Genomic DNA, 18030 nt, shown 5'->3' on the forward strand with positions numbered 1-18030 from the left:
GTACTAGACAATCAGCACTTTTCTGTAGCTCATTTCAATTCAGGATTTGTCATGGTGCTGGCTAGTATGGCACTCAAACCATATTTCTTAGCAAATATTCCATTTACAGCTCATCTTCAGATAAATATACGTATATCTCAATACGTAAGTCAGGCCTCAGAATTCACGTCCCAAAGGCAATTTATTATATAAAATGTATTGTTTGGATTGGCTGCCATTTTCTTTTAAACGCTTCCTTACTTTACTGATGCATAACTTTTGAACATTGCTAAATGCAGAATATTTTCTCTGAAAAAAAAGGTAGGGCTTGACTTTTGGTATATATACACCTTCTCAAAACCAGCTATTTTTAGTTAAAACTTCGCAGGTTGACCGTGAATATCGACATAGCTCCTTCAGGTGGTTAAGCTGTACTTTAGCTTTACAAAGCCTGGGTCTTTGAAGTCAATTTCACAACTGGAGTAAGCCACAAAATGCAGAGTGACCAAATACACTGAAGCACAAGATCCTATATCCATGTTCTCCTTTACAAAGAAAAAAAGGGCTTAAAAACACAGCCAGCAAGGGAAGAAACATTACTGTAAAATTCCCAGATTTGTGGCAAGATATAAAACCACCATTTTATTGTTAAACGTAGAAGTTCATTCATAGGAAGTCAAAGTAGTTAGACGCAGTCATAAGTAAATTATCAAACAATATGAAACACTTTTATTTGAACTTTACAACATATAAATATGAGATAAATCTGTGCTTCTGGACTGCAGTCCCGTTCCCCTCCCACGTCTGATGTCCAATCTTAGATCGCACCAACACCGCAGTCCATGGTGTTCCCGGGGGGGGGGGGAACCCCTTGACGTTGTTCTCTGCAGAGGTCAGACTAATCTCGGAGTATTTACATATCCTGCTGTGGACTCCCCTCTATTCAGCTGTCATCTGCTTAAATCGCGGCTTGAATCTCGGCAAGTCAGCCGCCGTTCCTCTGGAGATAAGCCGGCGAAGAAGGGGTGGAGCAGAGCTTCGCCGAACGTGATCCGCTGTGCGGGATCAAACTCTAACATTTGCATCATCAGATTAAACAACTGCAGATGCTCAGTGGAATTGTGGAGCATGTACGTCTGGGAGAGAAGACGAATAGGGATCCATAAATTGCTGGGGCTTTTGAAGGGCAGGGGCATAATCTCCTGGCCCTTGAAATAATTAGGGTTTTTTTTTCATGTGATAACGCAAGATTTTGAAAAATATATTACTATATATTAGCAATGTATAGGATAGTAATGTATAGGGAATAATCCCCTGCTTTAAAAATGTTACAGAAGTGAAAACAGGCAAGATAAGAAGTTTACAGGAGGCGAACCCTTTAAAAAAAAAAAAGCAAATCAATCTTGTCTAGTGAAATTGGGCTCACTTGATTGATAGACACAATTTAAGTGAGCCTGTCTTCTGATTTTGGGGGTATAAAAGTGGCAAAATGTTTGATTATCACTTTCAGCTCATTTTAGGGCATATGGACTTCTCTTTCATTTACAAGCCATTCCCAGCCATTCTCTGCTGGCTTTCCTGTTCCAGAGGCACAATGAAAGATGAATTCAGGTAATAGTCCATTGTTCTTGCTGTTTTTAATGAATTAAGAGCATTATTAAAAGCTTTTTCTCCCCATTACCTGTAGTGGTTTGCAGTTCTCTTGCACGTATCTTCCGTCAGAAGTGTTCTCATCCCATACTAATTTTCCTTTGTGAAAATATTTCTGTTTCCTGATTGCAAACAAGGAAAAAGAAAGCACACAGAAAACTAACTTTAAGGGTTGAGGCAAACAAGCTTCATTTTTTCCCCTAAGCACTTAATAAAACCACCGCAGAAATTGTTCTACAACATACAATGGCTCCACTGTGTAAACAAATCTTTCATTTACAGGTTTAGTACTTCCTCACGTGTGTGTTACTCTTCCAGAAAAACCTTGACCAGCATCTTATGTTGTCAACAAGTAATCCTTGGCTGATTCAAGATGATGATGGCCTACTTCCTGCTCCTGAAAAGACCAAACTTACTCAGAGTCAAGCACTCCTACCGGGTTTTGCGGATCATGTGCTGTGAAATTGGGCCAAGGATTTTCTCCATCATTACTAAGTGTTCTCTGTTCTCATGAGTCTGTGAAGTCAAACAAAATAAGTTATTTCTACTCAGCAAAATAAAACAAAAAGCAGAATCAGCATATTTTTCCCTTTTCTCACTGACTCCAAGAAAGTAAGTAAAAAGTCAAGTTCATCTTTTTCGTGTGAAGTAGACTAGAGGCTGAATACTACCAAATACTACCAAAGTCAACCATACTTTGTCGCCAAAACATAATAAAACACAATGAGTGCACCTTAGCACGTAGACGAGATGTTGAATGCTGCAACTGAATAGCCATTGATAGGCAAGGCTTAATGACCAGTGCTTGTTCAAGGTTACGATAGTGCTAAATGAAGGGTACTTATGACGGGGTCCTTGTAATTGTGGCCATCACAGTGTCCCTGTGGTCAAATTACTGCAATTATGACATTGCCGTGTTCTCAGTTACATGACTACAACTTACAACCTTCCCAGCTGGCTTCTAACAAAGTCAACGGGGAAGCCAGCAAGAAGTCGAATATTGCAGTCACACGAAATTCTCCCTTAAGGACTCAGGATGATTTGCTTAATGGGAACTGGGTCTATTTCTAAACAATGCACTCATACGTCACTATATGATCCCATTGCTTAGCGATGGAGTTTCCAGTCCCAATTGCCGTTGTTAAACAAGGACTACCTACAGTTTACAAAACACCACTGAAGGTCTGTCAAAAGTGCTCAAGCTTTAACACAGAAGAAAAAATAAATACCTGAATCTATCCAGAGACAATGAAATTTACATACCTGGAAAAGTGTGAATCCCCGGTAATATTCAAACAGGATACAACCAATACTCCAGACATCGCAAGGCTGTGCCCAGCCCAGTTCTGCAAAAGAAGGTACACAATCACACTTGTTTTTCATAGCACCTTTTCATCCAAGTGAACAGAGGACAACTTCGGCGATCACAACTGGAAGTCTACAAAGATGGTTGCGTTCTCTCTTTCCCACTCGATCCTTTGGGTCCAAACTGCTGATTCTTTTTTATTTCAAGCGCTTTGCTTCCTGCTTTTTGTAAAGCAACTATTTAACAAATTGGCTCAATGTGAAAATCAACAGGAACAGGAGTGTCGACTCACCCAAGATCACTTCTGGTGGACGGTAGTGCCGAGTCGCCACAATAGTGGTGTGATGCTCATGGTCAAAAGTGGCGCTTCCAAAATCTGCCACCCGGATGCAGGTGTTCCTGATAGATTTCTCTTCACAGTTCTGCAAGGCAGAAGAGAGGACGCCCGTTGCCTTCTCAAAAATGTGATATTCTCAAGGGAATATTCTATAAATAGCCATTTTTTTTCCCCTGACTAGGTGGAAAATGGCCATCTGCTGCCTGAAGGTCACAAATCCCCAAAGCTAACAAAAGAAGTTAAATGGCTTAGCATCAGCAAAAAGACCTAACTTGTATACAGTAAGAATCAGAGCTACGGCGAGGTAAGTGGCCATTTTACATAGCCTTCAAGCTTCTGAATTCTGGGAAAGTTGCCCTACTGAATATTGCTTTAATCATAAGCTACTCCCTTATGACAACGGATATTCCTCATTTCCATGTAAAAGCAACTGGCCGGCCTTCATATTCGAATGAAACCCACCTTTTTCTCATTGTAAATGGTATCAAATTCCGAGTTTACAAACAAGATGTTTTCAGGTTTGAGATCTGTGTGGGTCAGCTGGTTGTCGTGCAAAACTGCAGAAAAATGGGAGGAGACATGCCAATCAGCTTTGTAGTTACAGCTACAGACTTGTAATCCAGAGCTGGAGTCTAATAAGGATTTAAGTACTGGAATATCTGTTTAGAAATAGCTATCCCGCAGACATTTTTTCTTTTAAAGATGCTGCGAAGTGTTTAGGCTTTTTGAAAGAAAATTGACTGAAAAGGGCATCATTCAAGCTAATCACCATCCCTAAATTATGGAAGTTTAGGAGACTTAAATTCCTTTCCCTTCCTTTCCCTCCCCACCTGGTTTCGCAGTGCGCCTATCCAGCTATTAAGCCATCATGTCCAGATAGATATTCTCCCGCAAAAAAACTGGGTTGACTTTTGACCCATTGGCCATTAGACCGACAATCTTGCTGGATACTGCAGGATTGAGCAGGATACTAAACAAGGGTTGTGGATAACTAAAACCCCACCCCTCCTAAACAGAGAGAAAACCAAGATCTTTATTTCTGGGGTGTTTTTTTTCCTCCTTAACCACAGATAACACGAGTAGCACTTACATTTCAAGGCATGGCAAAGCTGATAGGCCATGTGCCTTATTTGTGGAAGAGAGTAGGGCTGAAAGTTATTCTCCTTCAGAAATTCAAAGGTGTTCTTGCTCAGCAGCTCGAAGGCGATGCACATGTGGCCGTGGAAATTGAACCAGTCTGACATCAAGACACACAAGCTAGGCCTAAAGGAGGAAAAGAACAGAGGTGGGGTGGAAATCTGGCTGCCAAAGAAGCAAAACTGCCCGGGCCTTCATTACCGCCTCATCTATGGGGCTGCCTTTAAAAATTCACCCCCCCCCCTTCGACCAGGAGCAACTATTACTGGGAAATCTGGAGAGAAGGAAAAGCAACTTAATGTAGCTTCTTTGAGTGGATGGGTGGGATTTATTCCCTAAGAATAAAAAAGGTATTTATGCATAAGCATATAAAAGTACCTATTTCCTCAAAAACTAAAAAAATTCAAAGGAATTAATAGAATAAGCACTACTTAATTTTTAGAAATTCTTGGGAGAGGGTGTGCTGATTCTCTCCTTCCAAAAAAGGGTAAAAGAGTTGCCTATTCCATGTCCCCCCCCCGTTTTTCCCCTAGAGCAGTGGTTCTCAACCTTTTTAATGCCGTGACCCCCAACCGGTCGTAAGTCGAGGACTACTCAACCGGTCGTAAGTCGAGGACTACTCAACTGGTGCAGCACCGTTTGCAGACTGGGACTTTTGTTGGGCTCAGCAGGGAAGAGACAGCCTGGACAATTCCTATTGGCTTTTGAAAGCCAACAGAATTAGACTCTATTCAAAAGCCAATAGAATAAAAGGGAGTAGCACAGCTAAGGAAAAGGGGGAAAAAATGGCGGACTGCGTTGTTTGGCAACCCCCGTGAAATGGTCGTTCGACCCCAAATGGGGTCCCGACCCACAGGTTGAGAACTACTGGCCTAGAGGCTGTTCCAGTGTTCCTCTTTTGAAAAAAGAACATGCAACATTAACAGCAATACTTACTGTTTACTGTCCTTTTCTTTTTCTTTAATTTTCTTTAGGACATTAATTTCTAGTCGGGCTGCTTCACGGTATTTGCCCACATTTCGAATAATTTTCAAAGCTACCAGAGATTTGCCTCTGCGAAGCAGGCGGAGAAAGAGAAGAGAAAGGTGGATTGTTAGATAAGTAACCGCAGACATTTCCAATAAGTAAATGGCTGAGACTAAATTCAGTACTTTGGCTGTTCCAGTAAAAACCCCCCAAAAAGGAGAAACAAATTTCTCTTTTCTTTCAAGCATCCAGAGACAGGGGTCAAAAAACAACAGAGCAAAAAGTACAAGATAACGATTAAATCATAAAGCTGACAAAGGAATGGTGCTCTGCCTCTCTCACAGCCTGAAGGCCCCCTTCATGTCCTTTTGAGGGCCAGAGGTGCTTCATGCTACTTAATGATGCAGGTTCTGGATGACAAAGCACTCACAAAAGGAGCAGGTAATTGGGATTATTTGTTCAGCAATCATTTACTAGTATTCAACTAAGGCAGTGGCACAGCATAGCATCTTAACGTCCCCCCCCCCAAATGCCCTGTCAGAGGGTTATGTTTTATCCACCCTGTAGAAAATCAGGGTGGCATCAAGGCAGATGTCTGAAGGCAAGCTGTTGCACTGACAGGCTACCTCTGGTTAAGGAGGTTCCTGCAGTTAGGATGAGCCGAGGTGGCGCAGCAGTTAGAGTGCAGTACTGCAGGCCACTTTAGCTGACTGTGTTCAGCAGGTCAGCGGTTCAAATCTCACCGGCTCAAGGTTGACTCAGCCTTCCATCCTTCCGGGTGGGGGCAATGTAAATATATATATATATATATATATCATATATATATATATATATATATATATATATATATATCCACACATACATACATATACATACATACATACATATATATATACATTGCTTACTGGTGTACACCGCTTAGAGAGTGCTTGCACTTAAAGCGGTATAGAAGTCTCATAAATAAATAAATAAATAAATAAATTCTCTCGACGTCAAGACCCTCAGCAAGCTTCCTCTTGACAGACACTTTGGAGAAGGGGGTCCTGAAGATACTCGAGCCCTCAGCTGCGCAGGACTTTAAAAGGGACAACTGACACAGAATCTATATTACACACGGAAGCTGACCGCAACTTCAACAATGGTGTCATGGAGTGAATTTAGAGGTAGTCCGTGCTGTAACGAATCTGCATGGACTTCAATCCCATGTAGGCAAAGTTCCAAAAGTCCTACACTCTGGTACTTCCCAGGTACCTGGGAACCATGGTTGGGAAACACTGTGGAAGACCTTCTCTATTTACCATTCTCTCTCCCCCCCCCACCCCTATTTCTAGAATCTTCTAGAGCAGTGGTTCTCAACCTGTGGGTCGGGACCTCATTTGGGGTTGAACGACCATTTCACGGGGGTCGCCAAACAACGCAGTCCGCCATTTCCCCCCCCCCCTTTTCCTTAGCTGTGCTACTCCCTTTTATTCTATCGGCTTTTGAAAGCCAATAGAATAGACTCTCTTGAATAGAGTCTAATTCTATTGGCTTTCAAAAGGCTAATAGGAATTATCCAGGCTGTCTCTGCCCTGCTGAGCCCGCCAAAAGTCTCAGTCTGCAAACGGTGCTGCACCAGTTGAGCAGTCCTCGACTTACGACCGGTTGAGTAGTCCTCGACTTACGACCAGTTGGGGGAGTCACGGCATTAAAAAGGTTGAGAACCACTGGTCTAGAGACAATGTCTGTAACTTTCTTTCAGTTTAACACTGAAAGCTGCGTTTACCCCATGTACTCTAATTTGTCAAAGGTTAGGAAGCAGCAGCTCTGGGTGGCACGGCGTTAAAAATGCCTCTCCTCTCAGCCAGGTCTTTCAAGTGACAAGCCTCCGTGAACAAGAGTTGGATGTAGAGAGCAGCTAGCAAAACAAGCTCCCTGTTCAGAGAAATGACTCCCAGAACCCTGGCAACTGCTATTATCCAAGTTTTCTAAAGAGGATTAGTCGCAAAAGCAAACCAAGCCATCTCCTGGCTGAGGAATTCTGGGAGCTGGAAGTCCATGAGTCTTCAAGTGGCCCAGTTCGGAGAGCTCTGTCCTAAACTTTCAAAGCATTCCCCCAAACTCCCATGTGCTCCCAATGAGCTGCTGTTCCGAGCAGCATTGCTTGGGGGGGGGGTCAGCCCAGCTTGCATATTGGGGGCAAAGCCTGCTTCCTGCTGCCTTGTTTCTGGGGAAAGGTCGTTCTTCAATTGCGTGCAGGTTTCCTTTTGCCCTTTCTCACTTCCGGGATATACGTCTCCCCCGAGGACCGTCTTGACGCTTGTCTCCTTCACTGAGGATTTCCCTCTTCACTTAAGGCCAGCAAGGAGCGCGAGAGAGCTTTTGTTCTGCTGGGACACTTTGGGCCGACAATTGGGGAAAGTCTGTGAAGGCAACACTTTTAGGACTCTTTGTGTTTTTTTTCTAAGGAAAAGAAAGAGGGGGGTCTTAAACAAGGGTAAGAAAGACCTATGGTGGGTTTTGGTGAAAGGATGCCAACAGCAAGGGGGGGTGGCGGGGGTGTCATTGCATTTACTTGGAAATGCTAGCTTTTCCTGCAACATTGACAATTTTCTCTGTTTCTTCCCTCTTTTCCTTTAGCATCCAAGGGGGGAAGGAGCTGATGATGTTATGAAGTGCGTCCTTTTCTAAGGGAAGGGGGATTCTGTACCGTTCCTGAAGAAATAAGGGCAACCTTGACGCCAATTGGTCAGATTTGTATCCATTCAGAATCATCAGGAGAGGGTTCTCACAGGCTTTAAGCAGGATGTGAAAATGTGGCCATCAAGTGTCTCATTAGTTGACCTGCTCTGTGCTCCAGCTGAGAAATGACAGTGTGCACGCTAGTGGCCTTGGACAGCCCAAAGGTTTTGACCTCTGCTCTAGAGGTAAATATGACAGATTTCTGCCTTTGAAGTGGAGCCTGAATAATAGCTCACTGAGACTGGGGATTCGGGCTCATACCTGGCGTGGTCCATGCACTCCACCACTTTGCCAAATGTCCCTTCGCCAAGGCTGCCCACAATTTCATCTAGGAGAAAAAACAAAAGCGGATGTGAGCGCCGGGCCCGTGCGCATGTGTGAGGTCCTGCAATTTCACAGCATTCAAATATCAAGAAAAGCTCTCAACTGCTACACTCTTTAATGCACAAGTTGTCTATTTTCTGTTGTCAAGCAATTACTGTTCAGTCCATTTTTTATAAGCAATAAAAAAACATTAGAGACCCCTCCCGTACACTGAGAGCGATCTCGTCTAACATGGGGATAGAAAGTAGAGAGGTAAAGTTTTACGAAAGGTGGCTGTACATCGCTCTTGGAGCCAATCGCCGATCCTGCACACCAGGTGACCTTCCTTGTCATCTTCCACGCTCCTGCTGCGCTTATTGCTCTGTTGGCTTCTCTGTACACACCGCCCCCCGAAACGCCATCCGACCAATCGCACACAGCGGGCAGTTTCCGATTGGCAGATTGAGTTGTCATTCAAAGGCGGAGAGACGACGATGCGTCGGTGGTTGGATTTTCCAGATCCCAGCATTTCATAAGGCACACAGCATATATAACGATAGGGATATTGCAAGGGACACGTCAAGACACAAACCGACTTTCAAAACAAAGGTTAAAAAAAACAGCTACAGGTATGTAAAGAAACCGATTAGCTATGGGAGGCGAGGACTGGAGTCTCACAGCAGTGGTGCCCGTAGGTCTTGAGCGGGGAGTAAGCAGCGGGCATGTGCCCAGTGACTGGGCATGCTCCCAAAGGCCTCAACCGCACAGGAAGGAGGATTCAATGAAAGCAGCTTCTCCATCAGCAACTTGATAATGGGCAACCTCCCCCCCCCCAAAAAAAAAGGTCAGCAGAAGCCTACGTTGCCCCCTCCTACCCCAGGGGCTGTTCAGTTTTGAAGCACCCTCCGGTTTCAGCCTGATCAGATGGAAACCACTGCAAAGCTGGTTGTTCTACCTTGGAGAAGCCTGGTCTAATCCCTTGTTTGCTTTCAGGACTGAGCAGGAGCCAAGCTGAGAAGAAGTCTTTAGACAGGAGCCATGGGGGGAGGGAGGGGGGGGGTTTCAAGCATTTTTACAGTGTTGCTGATGACTGTTCTATAAAGGACCAAAAACCAACTAAGGTCATAGAGATCAGCCCCACACCGCCCCAATGCTCAGGAAAGTTTTCTGACCCTCTTGAAGAAGAAGAAGGGGAAAAAAACAAAACAAACTGGAAAAGGAGTCCTTCGTGGTCACTAGGTTCTACTGGAGGAAGAAGTAGCCAAGCGATCGTGAAGAGTTCTGCTATTATAAATAATTATCCCAATCACCATTTTAGGGACAACCTTTTGATTGCAAAAATGTTATAGCTTGTTTAGAATGAGCTGCAGGAAGAGGTGACAGACTCCAAAGTCTGCCCTCTCTTGTTCCACCTCCCACTGAAGAACAACTATTGTCTAAGAGAAAGTGGTTGGAACACAGGCAAGCTGAGGTAATCTTAAGATCCTTAAGCATGTTAAAGAAGGTTAAGAAAACAGAACTGTTTAGGTCACACCGAGCAAACTCCATATCCTTTAACACTGCAATCATACCCTATGGGACAAATTCCAACAACGGGAATCTGGAGGAAACGGGGAGACTTAACAGTAAGCGGCCTGTAAGATATTAGCAAAGTGTAATTGAAAAACAGGATAAGGGAAGAGGACAGACTGGTTCAAACCATCCACAAAACTCCCTTCCTTTGCTATGTGTGTAAGGGCACATAGCAATTATAGCATGTCCGGCCTTAGGTACCTGGGAGGTGTATGAATCAGTACAGCAAGGTCATACATGCACCTTATTATTCACTGCTTTGTTCTGTTATTAAATCACTTGCTTCCTTTCTTTGCAGATTGGTGAGTAGAGGCAATCCATGGTGAAATTTGGGAACTACTTCTTCATTTAATAATAATAAAGCATTAAATAAGAAGGTAGTTGTAACCAAAGCTAGAAAAACCTGTTTGTGTGCATGTTTCCCAAACCTCCAACAGGCTGAATGTATGCTGTAGCCTTGTATCATTGCCCAGCAGGTACTCAAATTCCCATCGTCTGGAGTTCTTTGAGTCCTTGGTAGGCTGCCCACGGATAACTAGGAGGCTGCACGGGTCATAAATTATTCGGGCTGGCTACGTGCTCAGCAGGATCTAGATTTTGCCAGAATTATCACAAAGAGGGTCGTATGACAAGAAGGGAAGTTCTTCAGCCAAGTCCAACACAACCTGGCTGTGGTCAACGAAGGCCAGAGAGCTAGAGTAAAAATGTCCTATTACAAAGGCAGAGAAACAGCTGGAGTTGCTCGAATACAACTCCCAAGCGTCACCGTGCATATTATGGAGTAGACGCTTCAAGGTGAAAAAATTAAGAAGGCAGCCCAGCCATGCTGAGTCACGTGCACAAACACCCCTCGGGTCATCACCTCCCGATTCATCTTAGAAAACACACACTGGATTTCCCATCCACCACAGCTTTTCACAGCTGGGTCACCAAGCCTAACATAACCAGGATCGCATAAGAAACCTTAAGAAACCGTAACTGAGAGAGGGAAGAAAAAATAAAAATAAAAAGAAGGTAGTGATTAGAAGTACTCACCCAATGTTATAATCAAAGCTGAAAAAGAGCTAGAAGGTCATTGGGCCCTAGAACATTTCCTGAACTCGTTTTGGATGCTACTCACCGAGGAGGTGCTGCTACAAGACCTGGTCCTGCGTTTCCGACAACGATGTTGGTGCTTCCGGGTCCGATGACGCTCACGCTCCCGAGATCGCCTGTGATGACGTGCAGAACGACGGGCAGAGTAATACTCCTCTACAAAAGACGGGCTCTGCTCTTCAAACTTGTGGAGTTCGCTGTCCGTCCTGTCTCGGTACCCTCTCTGGTAAGGCAATCTGTCCTGGCTGAATTGCAAACAAAAATCTCATTACAAATGGAAAAGAGAAACGGCACCCCCCCCCCCCGATACTGGATGTTGCTTACTCGCAACGCCCTTACAACAGCTGCCTAAAATAACTCTTAACACACAAATCTTACTGACTGCTCGCCAGGTGCACCTGCCGATTGGTTAACCTTCAGGTCTCGTGACACCACTGACGGGGGCACATTTCTGTAACAACGCTGGAAATGTATCGTGTTTTGTTTATTTCTGAGGCTGCAGTTAGATTAAGCGAAAAAGAAAAGGATGGAATACAGCAGCACCAGGAAAATAATGCTTCACTGAGATTATATGGTACAGGTTGTCCACGACTTATGGAGCCACAGTGGAGCCCAAAATTCCTGTTTTTAAGTGAGGTATTTGTGAAGAGAGTTTTGCCCCATTTTACGACCTGTCTTGCCACAGCTGTTAAGTGAATCACTGCAGTTGATAAGTTAGGGGCTGTTCAGTGGATCTGGCCTCCCCCGTTGACTTTGCTTGCCAGACGGTCGCAAAAGGGTATCGCGTGACCCCTGGGGGACGTTCTGACCGTCATAAATATGAACTAGTTGCCAATCATGTGAATTTTGATCACATGATCATGGGGATCAAAGGTCGTAACTGTGTAAAACGACTGTAAGTCATATTTTTCATGCCGTTGTAATTTTGAATGCTCACTAAGCGAACTGGTGTACATCAAGGCCTACCTGTACATAATAAACCTTCCTACGTTATTCTTGGTTTGCCCCATTTCATCTGCATTAAAAATGAGGCCTTTAAGCAATCTATAATCTTCTGAGGTCAGAATTGTTAATAATGGCCAATAGCCGATCAGAGGAAAGACCGAGTGGGCAAGGAGGTTGATTTATGAAGCCACTCATGGAAGAGAAAAACAGTAGGACTAAACATCACTTTCTCCTTGGTTAGCTGCTTTACATGGATGTTCGGATATAGCACACAGAACAATTAACCAGGATTTGGAGAAAAGCAGTTCTTTCTGCCATATATGTATAAACCCACACCCTACTTGGACTGAGGCTAGAATGTCAGCCTCCAGAATCAAGTGAGCTCTTTATTCCAAAGTCTCTTTGTACAACAATCTACTGCTTCGTGGGCCCACTGTTCTATTTTTCACTCATGAAAATAACTTTCTGGTTCACAAAGGGCAATGAGCACAAAACAATGCAGAGCCTACATTTATTATCGCTTAGTCTCTTTCGTGGTACCAAGCATTTTTCAACTCTTAGTCCTCACAAGTATGAAGAAAATTCTTTCGAATGAAGGCAAATAAAGCCTACCACCAGACTGCCTTATGCAGGTTTTTATTTCAGTTCATCCAAATACGTTGCACCTTTTTCCATACAAAATAGTTCACACATTACCTTCGTTGTTCACAGCTAAGAAGCTCATTCATGCAAGAGATTCCCAAAGGCTAATCTGCCAATTTCTGTTAGTTCAGGATTCCAAGCAATGTATAAAAGTGAAATTCGTAATTCGATGCTAAAGCCAGCCGGCCTATAATTGTAGGTCACTGCTGACCTTTCAGTTTCCTTATTGGATTTCATTTAAAATTGAGCACAATGTTTACCTGATCTCCCCAGTTCCACAGCCACAGCCAAGGGAATGTGGGGCTGTGATTCTGTGAGCCTGTGCTGTCCAAATCTGAGCCAGATTTTTTTTCGGGGGGGGGGGGGGGAGCAGCCAGCTCTAAGAGCAAGAAGGATAGCAGATTGTTCCCCAGAAGTATCTCATTCCCATTCCATTTTTTTAATCCCAAACCCATGGGCCAAACCTCAGATGGCTTGGGAGAAGTTCAGAGTGGGACTCTGAACCTCTATATTTGTCCCCTGATCTATTTCTGTTAAGAGGGCAGAGTGATTTAATTATCAAATTTCTCTGCCGCCCATCTCATGGTTTAGGCAACTCTGGGCGGCTTACATCAAGATCAAACCCACAAACATTCAACAATTATAAACATAAAAACAGATTTAAAATGACAAAAAAATTGAAACGAACTAAAAAAAAAAACAACACAAAGGTTTGGAGGGGAGAGAGGGAGTGCCTTCTCTTGTTAGTGCACCAACCACCTCCAGTCAACGGCTTTTCCTTCCGGCCTACCAGCAGAGCCAGATTTTAAAGCTTTCCCTGGAGGCTAAAACAAGAGGGGGCGGATCTTCAAATCCACTTTAAAATGCCACAAGCTGTCTGGTATACATTATACGGTGGTGGATACTTACTAAGATACTGGTTCTAAATATTATGTCTAGGCCAGTGGTAGCGAACCTATGGCACGCGTGCCAGAGGCGGCACTCGGAGCCCTCTCTGTGGGCGTGCCTCTCCCCGCAGCCCCTTCTTCACCAGCAGCCGCCATGGAGGAGAGTCGCCCCCGGGCACAGCCCACACAGAGCAGCACAGCCAAGGACGTAGCCGGGCAGCAGGGACAAGGCTCCGCCCTCATGCCCCATAGTGTGCAGATGATGCTGTGGGATGTGGGTGGAGGGCGTGGCTGCCATGGCGCTGCCGGGCTACCTGGACGATCTGCTGTGGCAGGCCATGGAGCGGTACGTGGCCCTGCGGGCAGGGCGGGAGGCAGAATGGGGGCGGGTTTGGGGCACTCGGCCTCTAAAAGGTTCGCCATCATTGGTCTAGGCTTTCCCAATCCACTTTATCTGCAAAGCCTCCTAGTTCTTCCTAAAGTAAGCTATCTTTTATCTGCATAACCAAGGACTAAGGCAACTAATTTTCATTATATGTTTTGAAAAACAGAGAATGCGGGAAAGAACCCTTATCAGAATTTGTATTCAGAAGCCAACAATCGAAAACTATCAGGGTGCAAATAATTACAGTGTCCTGCTTTGGAGCATTCTAGATTCACTAAGCTGTGGGCTGACCAAAGAAAGCAATTAAGAACACAATAGCAGTTTTGCTCCATCCAAAAGGACATCTGGTTGCGGGTTCGGTTGCCCTCAGTGGTGAAAGCAATTCACCAAGTCTCCACCACAACCTCACCAAATGTGAAAGCAAAATTCCTCTACTGTATATAAACCTGAAAGGTCGTTTTTTTAAAAAAATATGAATAGCACTATGTACATTGAGAGATTTATTTTCTAGGATTCTTGATACCTACAGAGATGAGAAGGTATCTCTGAGCAAACACATTTATATTTTCTCATTTCAGACCAGTCAAATGCTGCTTTCCAACAGCTCACCTTCTAGAACGTGACCTCCTAGGAAAATCCCGGAGAGTGGGATACCGTGGTCTTCCCTCATGGTGCTCTCTGCTACGAGACCGCCGCCTCTTCCATCTATGGCTCATATAGGGCTCTGGCTCGGGTGAGTGGTAACGTTTGCAGTGATGCATCTGAATACACAGGGGAGATATGTGTGTGAATGAAAGAAACCACCTCTCCAGCAGAACAAGTTCATCCCAATAATTCACACCTTTTTGCCCCCATTCACAACCTTCAAAAATCCTACTACACTCTTGTTTTTGTTAGTGTATCCTCAAGAAGACAGGTTAGTGAAGCATCAAATTCAAGAATATTCATACCAGTGGTCTTAAAAAGACCTTTATGACATAAGCAACAGACAGATTGTCTATGAGCAATCATGTTAAAGGAATATTACCTATTTATATTAACGTTCTGTCGGAAATGTTATCACCTGAGCATAGCTGACACAAGATAAATGTAATGAGACTCACTATGTACATCATAAGGATATTGTTACTTGTTTCTATCTGGTAAGCTTTTTGGAGAAATAATTATAATGCAAACAGCTTCTGGAACTGCAAGTCAAAGCATCTCAGTTACTGTTTTGACTTGCTAAAATAAAGAAAAGAACCAGAAATTTCTTAAGTCAGTATTTCATTAAAAATAACAAAATAATAAAATAAAATAAAAAATGATTAGCTGCAGAAGCAACATACTAAAAGAAATTAATATATAAAGTTATTTAAAATACGTACAAATTACTAGTATCTAACAAGAAGCCGTTGTATGGGATTAATGTTTAAAGATAGGAATTTTATTCTAAATTTTAAGGCTAGTCATCCATAAAGGGAAGAAAAGAAGGAAATGGTTACTCATATAGCAAAGCTGTCATTCCAGTCAGATATTCTTCCATACTAGTGTCAACAAAACAATTATGTTAAAAAAAAATTCCACCACTCCCAATGAGAGCTAAGCCCCGTAATCAGATTCTAATTTCTAATTTATTCTCAAAATCACAACTATAGAACTGGGGATACAGGACTCTAATGAGATTAAAAAAGAAAATAATGTCCTTTATCTAATATTTTCTCTCTCCCCTGGAAATTTCCATACAACTCTTACAATAAAGGTTTACATAAAAGCAAACTTAACAAAATAGTAACTGATGTATGATCATAAAACCTATACATCTAAGAAACTAAGTGTACAGTTTGTAAAAAGAGCATGCAAGGTATTTATATAGTTGACCTTCAAATAACAAAATGCACCTTTGTTCAAAGCACATATCCTAAAAACAGCAGCCACTACCATACTGAATTGACTACTACTAACTACGAACAACCTTTCCAAACTGATGCACATCAGATGTGTACACTACACCTGTAGTTTGACACACCTGGACAGTGGTCCGAAGGCTGAAGAGAGGGTATAGGTAAGCCATTCAAGCAAAGCAAAAGAACCAAAGGCTCACTTCACCCCAAGCATGCATCACTGGTTTTATATTGCAGAAAGCAAAAGAAGCCCTCGACTTTTATGACCATGTTTCACATTTAATGACCGTTGCATCGCCACAGTCATGTGATTTACATCAGGATGTTTGACAACTGACTCATAGTTATGACAGCGGACACGATCCCCTTTTTTGATCATTTTTCACATTTAATGACCGTTGCATCGCCACAGTCACGGGCTTTACATCAGGATGTTTGACAACTGACACAATCCCCTTTTGAGACTTTCTGACCAGCAAAATCAAGAAGGGAGAGGAAGCCGGGTCATTTCACAACCGGGTCACTAATTTAACAAATTGCCATGATTCACTTAATGGACAGAGGGGGCAAAATCTGCTTAACCAATTCCTGGCTTAGCAAGATCGATGTCGGGCTCAAGCTGTGGGTCATAGTTTGAGGACTACCTGGTGTGTCGTGCTTTTAAAGACGACGGGTGGGGGCGGGGGGCAGGAGGTTGTTTGCACCAAGCTGGATAAAACCCAACTAGCCAGAATATAACCATCATGGCTTCCATAAGGAGCAAGATTTAAAAAATAAATAAATCCGGGGCCATCTTTGCAGTAGACACATTTCATGACGGTACTTTTTATCTTTGGGCAGGTTCAGGAGGAGCAAAGAACCCCCTTGGCCCCCGAATGGGCCCGGAGCCCTCTCCCCAGCGGGTCCCGGCCTTGCCCACTCCCAAAGCGCGCCCCACCACCAGGCCAGGCCCGCGGGAGGCATCCCGGAGGGGGAGGCCGAGCCACACCCGCCGGACGGCCCTGCACCGACCGGTGCGGGCGACCACAAAGCGGGGTTTGCCGGTGGAAAGCCAGCTCCGGGCCGCCCCTTACCCTCGTCTCCCCCACCCGGCGGGGATCCCGGGCGCGATCAGGAACCACAAAAGCCGCATTCGGGGATGGGGGACCCGTCCGGCGGGCGGAAGGGACCGTCCACATCTGCTTCCAGCCGCGGCGCGGCGCCGAAGTTCCCGCGAGATTTGGGGGACCGAATTCGTGGCAGTCCCGGAGGGGGGGGGGAATAGAACGGTGAGGCCTTTGGAGGGGCGGGGCCCGCTCTCCTGCGAGGGAAGCCAAGCTCCGCCTTTCCTTTCAAGCTTCCCTCAGAAGCGGCGGGTCTGGCTACTCCGACTAGGCCCGTCGTCGCAGGCGACGGCTTTCCCGCTTCTACCCCGCCCTCTCCGCCTCATAAGCGCCCCGAGTACCGAACGAGCCCCGTCCCTCACCGCTGTTTCCGGCCCCTCCGAGGCCTCCGACTCGGCTCCTCCGCCACCTACGACGCCGACGACGAAAACGACACTTGCGCGCAGGCGCACTCGGCCGTTCTAAGCGCTGTGAAGGGGCGGGGGAAGAATCTCGCTGGCGGTCGTCGTGCGGGCTAGAGCGGCAACGTCGATGTCCTCCCCTGGGCCGGACGCCCCGCCTGGTCGACGGCATCGGCCGCTCTAGGCGTCCGGCTTAGTGGTATTGGAGGACTGCGGCAAGGAAGCGTAGAGTCGCAGGAGACGTGTTATTATTGTTGCTGTTGTGGTTGTTATTGTTGCAATAGATAGACTGCCGAATCTGTCAGGGCTCTGGCAACTTATCAGAAAGACACATAGGGACAATAAACCAAGTGTGCAAAGGAAAGCTCTACACACTAATTAAAAGGGTCTCCAAGCCAATTAAAATTCAGTATAAAAATTAAATCAACTAAGGCAAACTATACCCAAACGGAGATGGAACCAGTGCATAAATGCCTTTTGAACAGCTCCCAGAAAGCCTTTGAGGTGGGAGTCAACTGGGAAGCCATTCCAACGTTACATAATAATTTTATATAAATAATTAGGAAACTAGATGGCTATCCTGTGCATACAAGTAGTCCTTGACTTACAACAGTTTGTTTAGTGACTCTTCAGTTATAACAGCGCTGAAAAAAGTGACTTATGACCGGTTTTCACAGGACCATTGCAGCTTCCCCAGGGTCACATGATCACATGATTT

At 44.6% G+C, this 18030-nt stretch overlaps 1 protein-coding gene across 3 annotated transcripts; it reads right to left on the reverse strand.

Moving 5' to 3' along the window:
• Positions 1-681: 681 nt before the first annotated feature.
• On the reverse strand, positions 682-17427 carry CLK3 (CDC like kinase 3). Of its 3 annotated transcripts, none has more exons than XM_039337539.1 (13): positions 17274-17427; positions 14535-14686; positions 11092-11311; positions 8700-8793; positions 8358-8424; positions 5346-5462; positions 4363-4535; positions 3735-3829; positions 3228-3357; positions 2893-2975; positions 2066-2145; positions 1661-1751; positions 682-1115 (listed from the first exon to the last, which is right to left on the reverse strand). In XM_039337539.1, exons 2-13 carry the CDS (start codon positions 14684-14686, stop codon positions 930-932), a joined length of 1488 nt encoding a protein of 495 aa, XP_039193473.1. In that variant the 5' UTR covers positions 17274-17427; the 3' UTR covers positions 682-929. The 3 variants fall into 3 exon arrangements, with proteins under 3 accessions (XP_039193473.1, XP_039193472.1, XP_039193474.1); XM_039337538.1 differs by lacking the exon at positions 17274-17427 and adding an exon at positions 16882-17030; XM_039337540.1 differs by lacking the exons at positions 8700-8793; positions 14535-14686; positions 17274-17427 and having other exon boundaries at positions 11092-11226.
• Between the last annotated feature and the right edge of the window lie 603 nt (positions 17428-18030).

Source organism: Crotalus tigris, unplaced genomic scaffold (genome assembly GCF_016545835.1).
Source record: "Crotalus tigris isolate CLP2741 ecotype Arizona unplaced genomic scaffold, ASM1654583v1 scf7180000017683.1919423, whole genome shotgun sequence".
Lineage (NCBI taxonomy): Eukaryota > Metazoa > Chordata > Lepidosauria > Squamata > Viperidae > Crotalus > Crotalus tigris.

Coding starts and splice junctions, on each gene's coding strand:
- CLK3 (XM_039337538.1), bottom strand. CDS start 16,986: ATGTGGACGGTCCCTTCCGCCCGCCGGACGGGTCCCCCATCCCCGAAT. Junction 3,830..4,362: donor GCTTTGCCATGCCTTGAAAT/GTAAGTGCTACT, acceptor ATTTTTCTGCAG/TTTTGCACGACAACCAGCTG. Junction 1,752..2,065: donor CACATGATCCGCAAAACCCG/GTAGGAGTGCTT, acceptor GTTTGCAATCAG/GAAACAGAAATATTTTCACA.